Raw genomic sequence first — 13,143 nt, forward strand, 5'->3', positions numbered from 1 at the left:
AAGCTAAATATCTGGGATAGTCTGGGTACAAGAGTTTTCCAATATTGATCAGAATGATTTAAGTTTTGTATTCCTACCTGAGTCTGTATTCTGTTCAGACCTCTAAACCACAATATTTGACCATGACGCAGTTCTCTCTCTGCATGGTCAATTTCTTCAATATCTTCTTCGAGTTCTTCCTCTGGAATTTCTTCCTTTTGTGTGCCAAGGCCAGCTTCTTTGAGAAACTTTAAACGGCTTGTTGGAATTGTAGCAATCATCTGTAACAGAAATACTTAATACTATCTTTCCAAATTCCACCAATTCCTGAACCACTTTATGACCGCACATTATGTGATGTAAAGTTTAGTTGACCATTTAGCTTAATGGACACACATTATTAATACACATAGGAATGTCATAGCTGATGGGTTACCAAAAAGAAAAACTAGATACCCATGCTTGCAAATAACAACAAGTAAAGCAGCTCCATGTGCAGCATGGAGACATTAAATTGCAAGTATTGGTGTATGGTTTCAATGCGTGCAAAATGCAAATGAGAGGACATCCATTCTGGTTCCAAAAAGAAAAGTTATGAAGATCAATGGTACAGGGTAAATAGCAGTGAGGATCATTCAGTGGCTTCAGGATCTAAATATATGAATTTAAAAATGCCAGAGAGGCATAGGAAATAATCAAACTGAGAGTGCTGGTCTTTATACCTAATCAAATGTCTGAATTCTGTGCATCACCAGATCCATTTGGATTGTGTTTTTTTAAATATAAATTTACCAATGTCTAGACTACAGGGTTATTATGAAGACATTACGCAACTAATGAATTCTCTTCAATTCAGAGCATTACAAGGGAAACTTCCAAGAAATATTTTGAGCGTATGGAAACTACTTCCACCAGTTCAGAGGCGCAAGGTTAAAAGGCATTGTTTAGTAGCAATTGATGCTGGATGGAGCCTAGAAACAGCAAGGGCAGAAATATTGGTAAGAGTTGCTGTTTTGCTTGCACAATACACACTATAATCAGGAAATTAAACAAACATGTAACAAAGGGCACACATGGGTCTTTAATCTACAAACAGACTGCAAGTGAATGGTAATACGTGGAGGATCTATTATGGATTAACGAAAGACAATTTTGAGGTTAGAATGATAGGAAACAAAGTAATATACTATTTTAGATCTAGAGTTGTGTAATAAAGGATGGATGATCTGGCAGTTAAGTCTTAGTGCATGGAGATCACTATTAAGTGTTAAATATAAAATTAATTGATTTAATCCGTCTAACTACAGTCTTTAAAGTCTCGCTAGAGACTTTAATAGAATGTTGCTGTCTAAAGTTTCTCCAAAGTTTTGTCACCACATCCAGGTGAACACATGGGAAAATAGCATACTCGACCACTGCTACTTTTCTTTCCAACAGTTACACCTCTGCCTGCCATTTGGGAAGTCGGATCACTCCCCTTTCTGCTGCCAAGGTACAGGCAGAAGCTGAAACAAGAGGTGGCCATAGTTAAAACTGTTCACTGTTGGTCCAACCAATCAGTCCCCATGCTACAGGACTGCTTTAGATGACGTCAACTGGAAAATCTTTCGTGATGAGGATGTCTCCAAGTTCCCGGATGGGGTCATGAGCTTCATCTAGAAGTGCATTAAGGATGCTGTTCCCCAAAAATCGGTCAGGGTTTATCCAAACCAGAAACAGTGGATCAACAGTTCCATGCGAACACACTTATGGCATGAGACAGAGCTTACACTGCTGGTAACTAACAGGAACTCAAGAAATGCAGCTACAATCTACACAAAGTCATCAAGGCACCGAAACGACAATACAGGGATAAGATCCAGACACAACTCTCCACCAACACATGCAGCTTATGGAAAGGTCTGCAGACCATCGCAGACTTCAAAGCTAAGCGCAATGGTGCTGCCAACATTGCTGCCTCTCTCGCAGGTGAGCAAAATCATTTTTACGCTTCGTTTGATGTCGCCAACACTGAGCCCCTGAGGAGAGCCGCCGAAGTGACCTGCACCTTGGTCATCTCTGAGGCTGAAGTACGCAGGTGTTTCCAATGAGTGGACAGTCGTAAGGCTGCTGGACCAGACGGCATCCCTGGCCAGATACTCATGATGTGCACAGCACAACTTGCAGGTGTATTTACAGACATTTTTAATCTCCCAGTGTAGAGTGCCCTCCAGCTTCAAAATATCCACCATTGTTCCTGTACCTAAAAAGACCAAGGCAACATGTCTGAAAGACTAGTGTCCTGTCTCACTCACCTCAATAATAAGCAAATGCTTTGAGAGGCTTGTCAAGGACTACATCTGCAGCATACTGCCTCCCACACTGGACCACCTATAATTCACCTACCGACACAACCGATCAACAGATGATGCAATAGCCACAGCTCTACACACTGTCCTTACACATCTGCAGAAGGATGCTTATGTGAGAATGCTGTCCTTGGACTACAGATCAGCATTAAACACCTCCAGTAATCCTTCCTGGCTTGACAGGAAGCTCAGAGACCTCGGCCTTGACCCTGTCTTGTGCAGTTGGATCCTGGACTTCCTGTCAAATCGCCAGGTGATAAGAATGAACTCCCTCACCTCTGCCCCTCTGCCCCTCAACACAGGTGCCTCTCAGGGCTCTCTCCTAAACCCCCTCCTTTTTCCTCTGTATATCCATGACTGTGTCACCACCCACAGCTCCAATTTGCTGATGATATTACATTGATTGGCTTTATCTCAAATAACGAGGCAGCCTACAGAGAAGTAGTCATCACCCTGACACAGTGGTGTCAAGAAAACAAACTCTCCCTCAGTGTCGCAAAAACAAAGGAGCTGGTTGTAATCTGGAGTTGAGAGGGTGAACACCTTTAAGTTCCTCAGCATACACATCACCGAGGATCTCACGTGGTCTATACATACCGGCTGTGTGGTGAACAAAGCACAACAGCACCTCTTTCACCTCAGACAGGTGAAGAAGTTTGGCACAAGTCCCCAAATCCTAAGGACTTTCTACAGGGGAACAATTGAAAGCATCCTGACTGCCTGCATCACTTGCCTCGACCGCAGGACTCTGCAGAGACTATAGATGTGAAATTTCCCACTATTCATGATATTTACAGAGACAGGTGTGTAAAAAGGGCCCGAAGGATCATTAGGGACCTGAGTCACCCTAACCACAAACTGTTCCAGCTGCTAGTACTGTAGTATAAAAGCCAGGACTAGCAGGCTCTGGGACAGCTTCTTCCATCAGTCAATCAGACTGATTCATTCATGCTGATAAAATTGTATTCCTATGGTATATCGACTGTCCTGTTGTAAATACTATTTATTACAAATTACTATAAATTGCACATTTAGATGGAGACGTAATGTAAAGATGTTTACTCATCTACGTGAAGGATGTAAGAAATAGTCAATTCATTAAATATGAATAAAACAAGCTGTGAAGACATGGGACACTGGTATAGTGGACTGAGAAAAAAAATTGAAAGGCATGACGGCAAATGATGGGCAATTTAAAGAACTAATGTAGTTAGAAATAATAGAATCTTTTTCAACAAAATAATATTCAACAGGAAATTGAACAGTCATGCCTGTCAAGCCAAGCATATGTTAATATAAGATAAAAGGCAAAGGTCAGGGTGATCCAAAAACTGCAGCATCTGAGGTAGGGAAAATTTCAGAATTTGTCCACTCTCAGGCTTTGAAGGAGATGACTATGGAGACAATTAATTGGTGTTTATTTTGCTAAATTTTATAGATTCTAGAAGATTTCCCACAAATTGGATGGTTGCAAATGTAACCCATTGGAGGAGGGATAAAGAACTATAGATTAATTGGCCTAATTTTAAAAGATTATCGACACTTTCCTTTTAATATGTGCATCTAGAAATTAAGTATTGAGCAGAATTCCATATGGATTTGCAACAGAAATGACGCTTGACAATTTTTAGTTCTGGTTGTAGCTAACAGAATATACACGATGACCAGGTCATGTGATATAATAAGATGGTGCACCAGAGATTAATAAAAATTAAAGTGTGTTAACTGGGAGTAATATAATGATAAATCTAAGAAAGAAGGGCTCATGTTATGTGTGGGAGGCAGGCTTTGGATGCTACAGAGATTGTGCCTTGTATATTAATGACAGGATCGGGTGAAATATATCTAATCACAAACAGGAGAAAATCTGCAGATATTGGAAATCCAAGCAACACACACAAAATTCTGGAGGAACTCAGCAGCTGAGGCAGCATCTATGGAAAAGAATATTGTTGATGTTTTGCAGGACTGGAGACAACAAGTTGAGGAGTACATTTAAAAGGTTGGGGAAGGGGAGAAGAAAAACACAAAGTGATAGGTGAAACCTGAAGGGGGAGGGATTAAGTAAAAAACTTGGAAGTTGATAGCTGAAAGAGACAGAAGGCCATAGAAGGGGGGGAGGAGCTCCAGAGGAAGTTGATGGGTGGGCAAAGAGATAAGGTGAGAGGGGAAAAAGGGATGGGAAATGGTGAAGGGTGGTGTGGGGTATTACCGTAAGTTTGAGAAATTGATATTCATGCCATCAGGCTAGAAGCTATCCAAACGAAAACAAAGTGTTGTTCCCCCAACCTACAGTGAAGGAGACATAACGGAATGGGAAGAGGAAATAAAATGGGTGGCCAGCGTATCCAAAATTTGCTGATGTTACAAAGCTGACTGTCAGAAGCTATAAAAAGGTTACAAGAGATTTCAGAGTGATGTAGATAGGGTGATGTCATGATATGGCAATGGAATATATTGTGGAATATTTTTTAAATGGCAAATGATTAACAGGTTTTGGTGTTCAGGGGACCTAAATAACCCAGAACAACTTAAAATTAACATGCATTTTTAGCAAGCACAAAATAAACAGTGTATTGGTCTTTATTTAAAGCAATTTAAGTATAGGAATGTAGAAAGGGACATACAAATTTTGAGAAGGGCACAGAGATGATAGAAACATGGGAACTATGTAGAAGGAAAGGGTTAGATTGATTTTAGAGTAGGCCGAAGGATCTGTACTGTGTTCTATATTCTGTTTCCAGCATCCAAAGTCTTTGTGTACAGACCCCATGTCGATACCAAGACAAACTCACGAAGAGGGTTTGCTGCAAAGATTCACTAGCGATGGTGGGCTTGTCATAGTAGAAGAGCTCAAGCTGACTATTCAAGTTTAGAAAAATAAAGATAATCTGATTAAAACATAATTCTTGAGGTATTTGCTAAGGTAGATGCTGAAACTAACAAGATAAATGTGGTTTAATTGACATTTTAAAACAAGAATTCCAGTTTAAGGATATGGTTGGCCTATCAAGAAGAATGAGAAAGACTTCATTCATCCAGTGAGTTGTGATTTTTTGCATTTTGTATCCAACAAGTACAGTATTATACAGGCCAGGTAGATAAACAGATTTTAAGAGAATAGAGATCACAAGGCCCTGCGTATGTGGAATGGTCTGCTGGCAACTGTGGTGGAGGCGGATACAATAGGGTCTTTTAAGAGACTCCTGGATAAGTACAGAGAGCTTAGAAAAATAGAGGGCTATGGGTAACCCTATGTAATTTCTAAAGTAAGTACATGTTCAGCACAGCATTGTGGGCCAAAGGGCCTGTATTGTGCTGTAGGTTTTCTATGTTTCTGTATGGGTTAGCACAGGAGAGAAGCACAAAGGTAGTAAGATCAGCTGTGATCCTCACAAATGACAGAGGAGGCACAATTAGTAATTTAAAATATTGCGATTTATAGATTTTTGCTAAACAGTTATTATAGGATATGATACAGATGTGGTGATTTTAAATTAGGTGACAGATCAGCCATTTCAAAGAGAATTAGTTTGTGGCTTTTTTTTAATCCTTTCCTATTTCAATGGCACCAAAATCCTACAAAACTTTTTTTTAAAAATACATTCCTGGTTTAACGTTCAATGACTATTTGATATTATAATATCCCACTCTAAAAATGTTAAGAGTTTTAAACATTTTCCTTATGCTTATGTTATTTGCAAAGCTATTTCCTGCTTATCCATTCACTTAGAAATCATTTCCATTATCCACTTAAAACTTTATTAGATTGAAAACCCAGGAATTTTCAACACAAATTTTATTCTTCTGAAAGAAAAGCAGATTGCATCATAACATTTACATGAAACATCACTAAGACTGAGCAATTATTGTTTGTTATTACAAGGTTGGCAGTTTATCCAGCTCCCTGAGACAATTTGCTTCACTTGGGTTCTGTCGAAGCTCCTGGCCTGCAGCTGCACTCAAACTTTGGTTCTTTATGGCGATGGTTCCTGCTCCTGGGGCTCACTGACCAGCCCATTTTTGATATCCCAAGGACACCATCTAGAGGACATCAGCATGTCCTCGGGGTACTAAGGCTTTGCGGCCCCAGGGACGAGCCAGCTCTATGCCAGTGTCACCAACTTGGAGAAAACGGAATATTTGGAATAGCAGATCAGCTGTCAGAGGTCTCTATAGTAGGAGAATTGCTATATCACTCTCCTTTTCTTTTGCTGGTGGGGGAGAATTTGTTGCCGATTCTCGAGTTGGAGAACTTGGAAGGGAAAAAGTGACGCTGCAGACTTTAACATCATAAAGTGTTTTTTTTTGGTCTTGTTAGTCTCCCCTCTCTGCCCCTTTATTAGGGAGGGAGAAAGAGGAAGCGCTGTGGTATGGTGAACGATTAGTTTCTGTTGTACTGCAGATCATAGTCTTTCTCGGGGGCTTTGCTATTACTTGGTGGGTAGAGATGCTTTCTGCTGAAGTGGGGGAGGGGAAGGGTTGATGCTTTGCTGTTGCTTGTGCATGGGAGGGGGCACTTTGGGTTCTAACAATTTTACTGTCACTCATTCTTTGGGGAACCCTTCTGTTTTTGTGGATGTCTGTGAAAAACAAGAACTTCAGGTTGTAAATTGTATACATTCTCTGATATTAAATGAAACTACTGAACTTCAAGATAGCTGGTCATATGGTGGACATCTTTAATAATTAAATCATGCAGACTAAATATCTCCATCATTCATTACTGATGAAAAAAGTGAAATCACACCAATGAAAATCTATAAAGGAGATGCACAGTAATGCTCAACAAAATTAGGAGTCAAACAGAAGTATAGAAAGTTTGAGTACTGTCAAGCAGTATTTGATACCACTAGTGTGCCTGCTGGTCAATCTTGTTTTAACCATAGGGAAGAAAAAGGCAGAAAATGCCATGTCTGGTAATGGCATTTCAAATACCATAAAAATTTTACTTTCCAGAGGTAGCAGACTTGTGCTTGTATACATTAGGAATGTTTAATTCTGCAATATTATTTGCTTCAAAAGACTTGGGTTAATAAAGAACTGTTCCAAAATTTTAAATGCTTACCTGGCCCCAGAGAAGAGTTCCCATTCCTAGAAAAATACACCATAACCACTGATCAATTGTTAGTTCAGTGCAACTAAATGGCTTCCCACCAAATTGAATAATAAGGATCTGAAAAAAAATAATGGATTAAAAAATTTAAACATAACCAAAGAACCTAGCCCAGCATTCAAAAGCAAATGTAACAAATAGCTGGTCACAACCAACCAACTTACCTGTACCACAAATGTTCCCAGTACAATGGTACAAAATATTGGATTCCTGAAAATTCCATCGAAAACATTCCTTTCACCGTGAATTTTGCGAGCATTCACTTCATTAAACAATTGCATCAAGACAAAAGTATTAAATACAATTGTGTAGTGTTCCGAAGGAGGGGCTTGAAGAGGAGCATTTCTTCCACTGTCAATATCAAAAATTTTTTCCCCTGTAAAAAACAAATCACATTTAGAAAGATCGAAAACCTACAGCACAATACAGGCCCTTTGGCCCACAAAGCTGTGCCAAACTTGTCCTTACCTTAGAACTACGTAGGCTTACCCATAGCCCACTACTTTTCTATGCTCCATGTATCTATCCAGGCATCTCTTAAAAGCCCCTATCGTTTCCGCCTCGACCACCACTCTCTGAGTAAAAAACTTAACCCTGACAGCTCCTCTGTACCTACTTCCAAGCACCTTAAAACTGACCCCTTGTGCTAGCCATTTCAGCCCTGCGAAAAAGCCTTTGACTGTCCACACGATCAATGCTTCTCATTATCTTGTACACCTCTATCAGGTTAACTCTCATCCTCCGTCGCTCCAAGGAGAAAAGGCCGAGTTCACTCAACTAATTCTCATGGCATGCTCCCCAATTCAGGCAACATCCTTGTAAATTTCCTCTGCATCTTGTCTATGGCTTCCACATCCTTCCACGTGAGGCGACCAGAATTGAGCAGTACTCCAAGTGGGGTCTGACCAGGCTCCTATAAAGCAGCAACATTACCTCTCGGCTCAAACTCAATCCCACGATTGATGAAGGCCAATGCACCATATGCATTCTTAACCACAGAATCAACCTGCGTAGCAGCTTTGAGCGTCCTATGGACTTGGACCCCAAGATCCCTCTGATCCTCCACACTGCCAAGAGTCTTGACATTAATACTATATTCTGCCATTATATTTGACCTACCAAAATGAACCACCTCACACTTACTTGGGTTGAACTCCATCTGCCACTTCTCAGCCCAATTTTGCATTCTATTGATGTCCTGCTGTAACCTCTGACAGCCTTCCACACTATCCACAACACCTCCAACCTTAGTGTCATCAGCAAATTTACTAACCCATCTCTCCACTTCCTCATCCAGGTCATGTATATAATAAAAAACTCACAAAGAATAGTGGTCCCAAAACAGATCCCTGAGGTACACCACTGATCACCGGCCTCCATGCAGAATTTGACCCATCTACAACCACTCTTTGCCTTCTGTGGGCAAGCCAGTTCTGGATCCACAAAGCAATGCCCCCCTTGGATGCCCTCCTTACTTTCTCAATAAGCCTTGCATGGGGTACCTTATCAAACGCCTTGCTGAAATCCATATATACGACATCTACCACTCTACCTTCATCAATGTGTTTAGTCATGTCCTCAAAAAATTCAATCAGACTCGTAAGGCATGATCTGCCTTTGACAAAGCTATGCTGACTATTCCTAATCATATTATGCCTCTCCAAACGTCCATAAATCCTGCCTCTCAGGATCTTTTCCATCGACTTACCAACCACTGAAGTAAGACTCACTGGTCTATAATTTCCTGGGCTATCTCTACTCCCTTTCTTGAATAAGGGAACAATATCCGCAACCCTCCAATTCTCCGGAACCTCTCCCGTCCTCATTAATGATGCAAAGAATGTCGCCAGAGGCTCAGCAATCTCCTCCCTCGCTTCCCATAGTAGCCTGTGGTACATCCCGTCCAGTCTCGGTGACTTATCAAACTTGATGCTTTCCAAAAGTTCCAGCACATCTCCTCCCAATTCTATCGGTCACTTAAACACTAAGACAATTTGGCAGCCAGTTTACCCAATAACTTGCACATTTTTAAAAACTAGAGGAGCCAAAGTCTGCCATCACAAAAAGAATGGGCAAACTCTGCACAGCCATCAGAATTCAAGAGTGAAGCCAGGTTGCTGGAGCTCAGGCAGCAGCTCTATTAGTTGCACGACATTTAACTACCATTCCTTTGCTTTGTCCTTGCATTTATTTTCCTAATTAGCATTGACAGCAGCCTTAGATATATGGATATATTATACCTGGCTCCCTCAACTAAATCACTCATGAGGCCCAAGCACACAGTGTTTGTGACAATCCACTAAATAGAACGCATGAACTTGAAAACGTGTGCTTAATTTTTGGCTTATGGTAAATCTTTGATTAATGTCATTACTTTAAATCCATTAAGTAGTAATGTTACATCATTATATCAATTGAATTTTGAAAATTCAAGTATTACCCATTATCTAATTTGCTAGTCACAGGTCAAAACCAACAGATTTGTGAAATATGAATTGCTTCTCAAAAACCGTCACTTAAGTGCCCAGTATCAATAACTTCTACACATTGCTTGCTTTCTCCCTTCTTTCATGAGGATTAGATTTACTACTTTTTAATCTATTGAGACCATTCTCAAATCCAGGAAGACCTGGAAGTCTAGATCGATCACAGTTATCACCTCCACAACTAGTAAAATGGAAGAATACAGGCCATCACATGCATTTATCAGCTTTCAGTCAATTACTTCAGCACCAATCAGGACAGTTAAAATTAAGTAGAAGCAATTAATATACTGATTTTTAGTAAGTTTAGGTATTAATAAAAACAAATCTGCAATTGCAATCAGAACTGCTTACCAATCAAAATGCAAAAATTAAGTGACTTATTTGAAACCCAACATATACGGTTTATGCCCTCTGCTTACCAACAAACAAGAGTGTAAATACTATAACAAGTTGATAGATGGCATGTCCAAATATATTTTTCATCATAGTACGAGAGATGAGTGGTTTGTTTCTGCCGTAAGGCCTCCGTAGTAACAATGCTTCTGTGGGAGGTTCAGTGGCCAAAGCAAGTGATGCAAACGTATCCATGATTAGATTTACCCAAAGCATTTGCACAGCCTTCAAAGGAGAATCCTAAAAAGACAGTGAACCAATAGAATTTACATTATGCTAAATATAGAATGTTTACAAGCATTGTTTTTCCTCAGTATTTGTGCAATTACTGAAGTAATCCAAGAGAAACTTATAAAATTTCAATATACAAGTACATATGCAAATAACCAGATATCAGTCACAGCAACTTTCTCTTATGAGCAACACAGATCCTTTTTAAATCACCTTTACAATATTGATTTCAGTACTGGTAGATTTCCCCAATCATCAGTGATTGATGACATTAAATTAAGGATAGTGTTAAATCAAAGGAAATGGCTTACTAAGTTGTCAAAAATAGCAAGAAGCCTGAGCTTTGGGAGGAAATCTGACCTGCTAGAAGTAATCTTGTGAATCTTCCTTCATGTACCCCAGAGGCAAGTATATTCATTTTTAGATAGGGAAACAAGAATGGGATATAATACTGCGGATGTATAAGATTTGTGCCCTGAATAATTTTTTTTAAAACATAATTTCTTTAAAGGCCAACCTTTGCCTGACCACTGTCATAACTTTCAACTTGTGCTTCCAATCAATCACACCAAATCTTCTCTCATACTAGATCCTCGATTTTCTATTGGATTTGAAAGTGACATAGTTTAAATGAAAGTGTGGTTTAAATTTAAAATTCCATCATATTATGGCTATTCTTTGCACAAAGGCCCCTTGACATCGAGATCATTTGCAAAGAATAGGACCCAAAATGGCTTTTTCCCTTGTTTGTTCTTCAACTATTCATCATCTGTCTTATGAGAATAAAAATGATTCATTCACTCCTTCTGGGATACATGCATCTGATTTCTTGATTCAATGCCATGCCCAATAGTACAATTACTTTTTGGCTGCCTTCCACAGATGCTATCTGCCATTTCTAAGCTTGACTCAAATTGTTTCTAATTCTTCATCATGTTGGTAAATAAAGACCACCAAACATCGATACAACTCCAAAATAATTACAACTAATCCTGGCTGCGAAAGTGAGAGGGTTGGGCATGGGGCGAGCAACCCCACCCTGCAGACATCCAGTGCTACAGAAACACCAGAGTTTCCAAAGACCACTTCCTTGGGAGAGGAAGCATCTTCACCTAGACGATACACGAAAGTTGTGTGGTGAAAGCAGAAGCCACAGGGCAGGACCAAGAACTCCGGCGAGCTGTTGTCAACAGGCTATGCCCCAGATTGGCTTAAGACCATGATAACATACTGAAGTTCATTAATTAAACCACACCTTTTCCCTAGGTTGGTGTAATTTCCAATGTGAAATATTTAATACCTGATAATATTGATCCTGGCTAACCCTACTAAAGTGCAACCAGAAACAATGCCTCAGAAATCTAAAGCCTTCCCTCCTGCACCATCACTCGAGCAGTGCATTCACCTATGTAATATCAAAGTGGGGTCAAGAAAGTGATTGTTGTGTAAGCTGTTATTGCTTGAACCAAGATGCATTTAACTAAGGAAGCCCCAATTATAGGTGGCAAGATAAAGTTAATAAAAGCAGATTGTCACACAGCACTATGGAAGGAAATTGTAACTCAAGAGAATGAATCTTGTTTCGCTTTGGGATTCACCTGGACAAATTACTTCAATTATCTTGGTCAAAAACAATTCCAGTGTTGATCTACTGCATAGTTTAAATTGCAAGATCAACTGAGCTGCAACCTTAGTGGGCCTGCAGCAGGTTTTGGGAGAATCTACAAGTGAAAAAGATACTGGACTTTATCCTCAGTTCACCCCGTTACAGGTACATCTAAGAGACTGGCTCCTGACCTGTGCTCAAAGAGACCTGACAATGGATACTGAATAGATCAGTCGCATCTGCTTCCCCTCTCCCACTGTTCCCATCTGACCTCACCACTTTCCTCCTTTTATTCAATACTCAACCTTACTCTTCCATCAGATTCTATTATCCTCAGTCCCCTGCCACTTCCACCTATCAACTTGACCAAGCTGAGCTGTGACAAAAGAACTATACAAATGGGGCAGATTGCCAATGTGTTTCCCAATAGTTAGTGTGTCTAAACTGGATGGTATGAGTTTAAAGTGAGAGGAAAAAGGTTTAAAGGAGAGCTGAGGGGTAATTTTTCCCAAAGAGTAATCGGTATCTGGAATCAGCTGTCAGAGGAGGTGGTGTTGAAGCAGGAGCAGTAATAGTCAAATGACACCTGGACAGGTACCTGAATAAGCAAGGCATTAATACAGGCCAGTGGTGTTAGTGTACATAGGCATGATGGCTGGCATAGAAGCAAAGGGCAAGGGGCTTGCTTCCATGCCATAAAACTCTTATGATGATAGAAACACAAAAGATTTTGCTGATGCTGGAAATCCAAAGCAATACACACAAAATGCTGGAGGAGCTCAGCAGTCAGGAAGCATCTATGGCAATGAATAAACAGTCAATCCTTCAGCAGGACTGCAAAGGTAGGAAGGATCTTACACTAAGCCAGAATAAGGTGGAGAAAGGGAAGGAGGACCTTATACTAATCCAGAATAAGGTGGGAGGGAGGGGAAGGAGGACAAGTTAGAAGGTGGTCGGTGAAGCCAAGTGGGTGGGGGAAGGGGA

General features: G+C 40.2%; 1 protein-coding gene across 7 annotated transcripts in view; it reads right to left on the bottom strand.

The window, feature by feature from the left end:
• LOC140734619 (plasma membrane calcium-transporting ATPase 1-like) overlaps positions 1 to 13,143 on the bottom strand; it is a 119,106-nt gene that overhangs the window by 3,668 nt on the left and 102,295 nt on the right. For all 7 annotated transcript variants that reach the window (XM_073058839.1, XM_073058844.1, XM_073058842.1 and 4 more), the window contains exons 17-20: positions 10,349 to 10,562; positions 7,608 to 7,819; positions 7,396 to 7,503; positions 78 to 260 (exon numbers count right to left, since the gene is read on the bottom strand). In XM_073058839.1, the coding sequence (XP_072914940.1) occupies positions 78 to 260; positions 7,396 to 7,503; positions 7,608 to 7,819; positions 10,349 to 10,562 (717 nt within the window). The remainder of the gene's footprint in view (positions 1 to 77; positions 261 to 7,395; positions 7,504 to 7,607; positions 7,820 to 10,348; positions 10,563 to 13,143) is intronic.

The sequence above is a fragment of the Hemitrygon akajei genome, chromosome 10 (assembly GCF_048418815.1).
Source record: "Hemitrygon akajei chromosome 10, sHemAka1.3, whole genome shotgun sequence".
NCBI lineage: Eukaryota > Metazoa > Chordata > Chondrichthyes > Myliobatiformes > Dasyatidae > Hemitrygon > Hemitrygon akajei.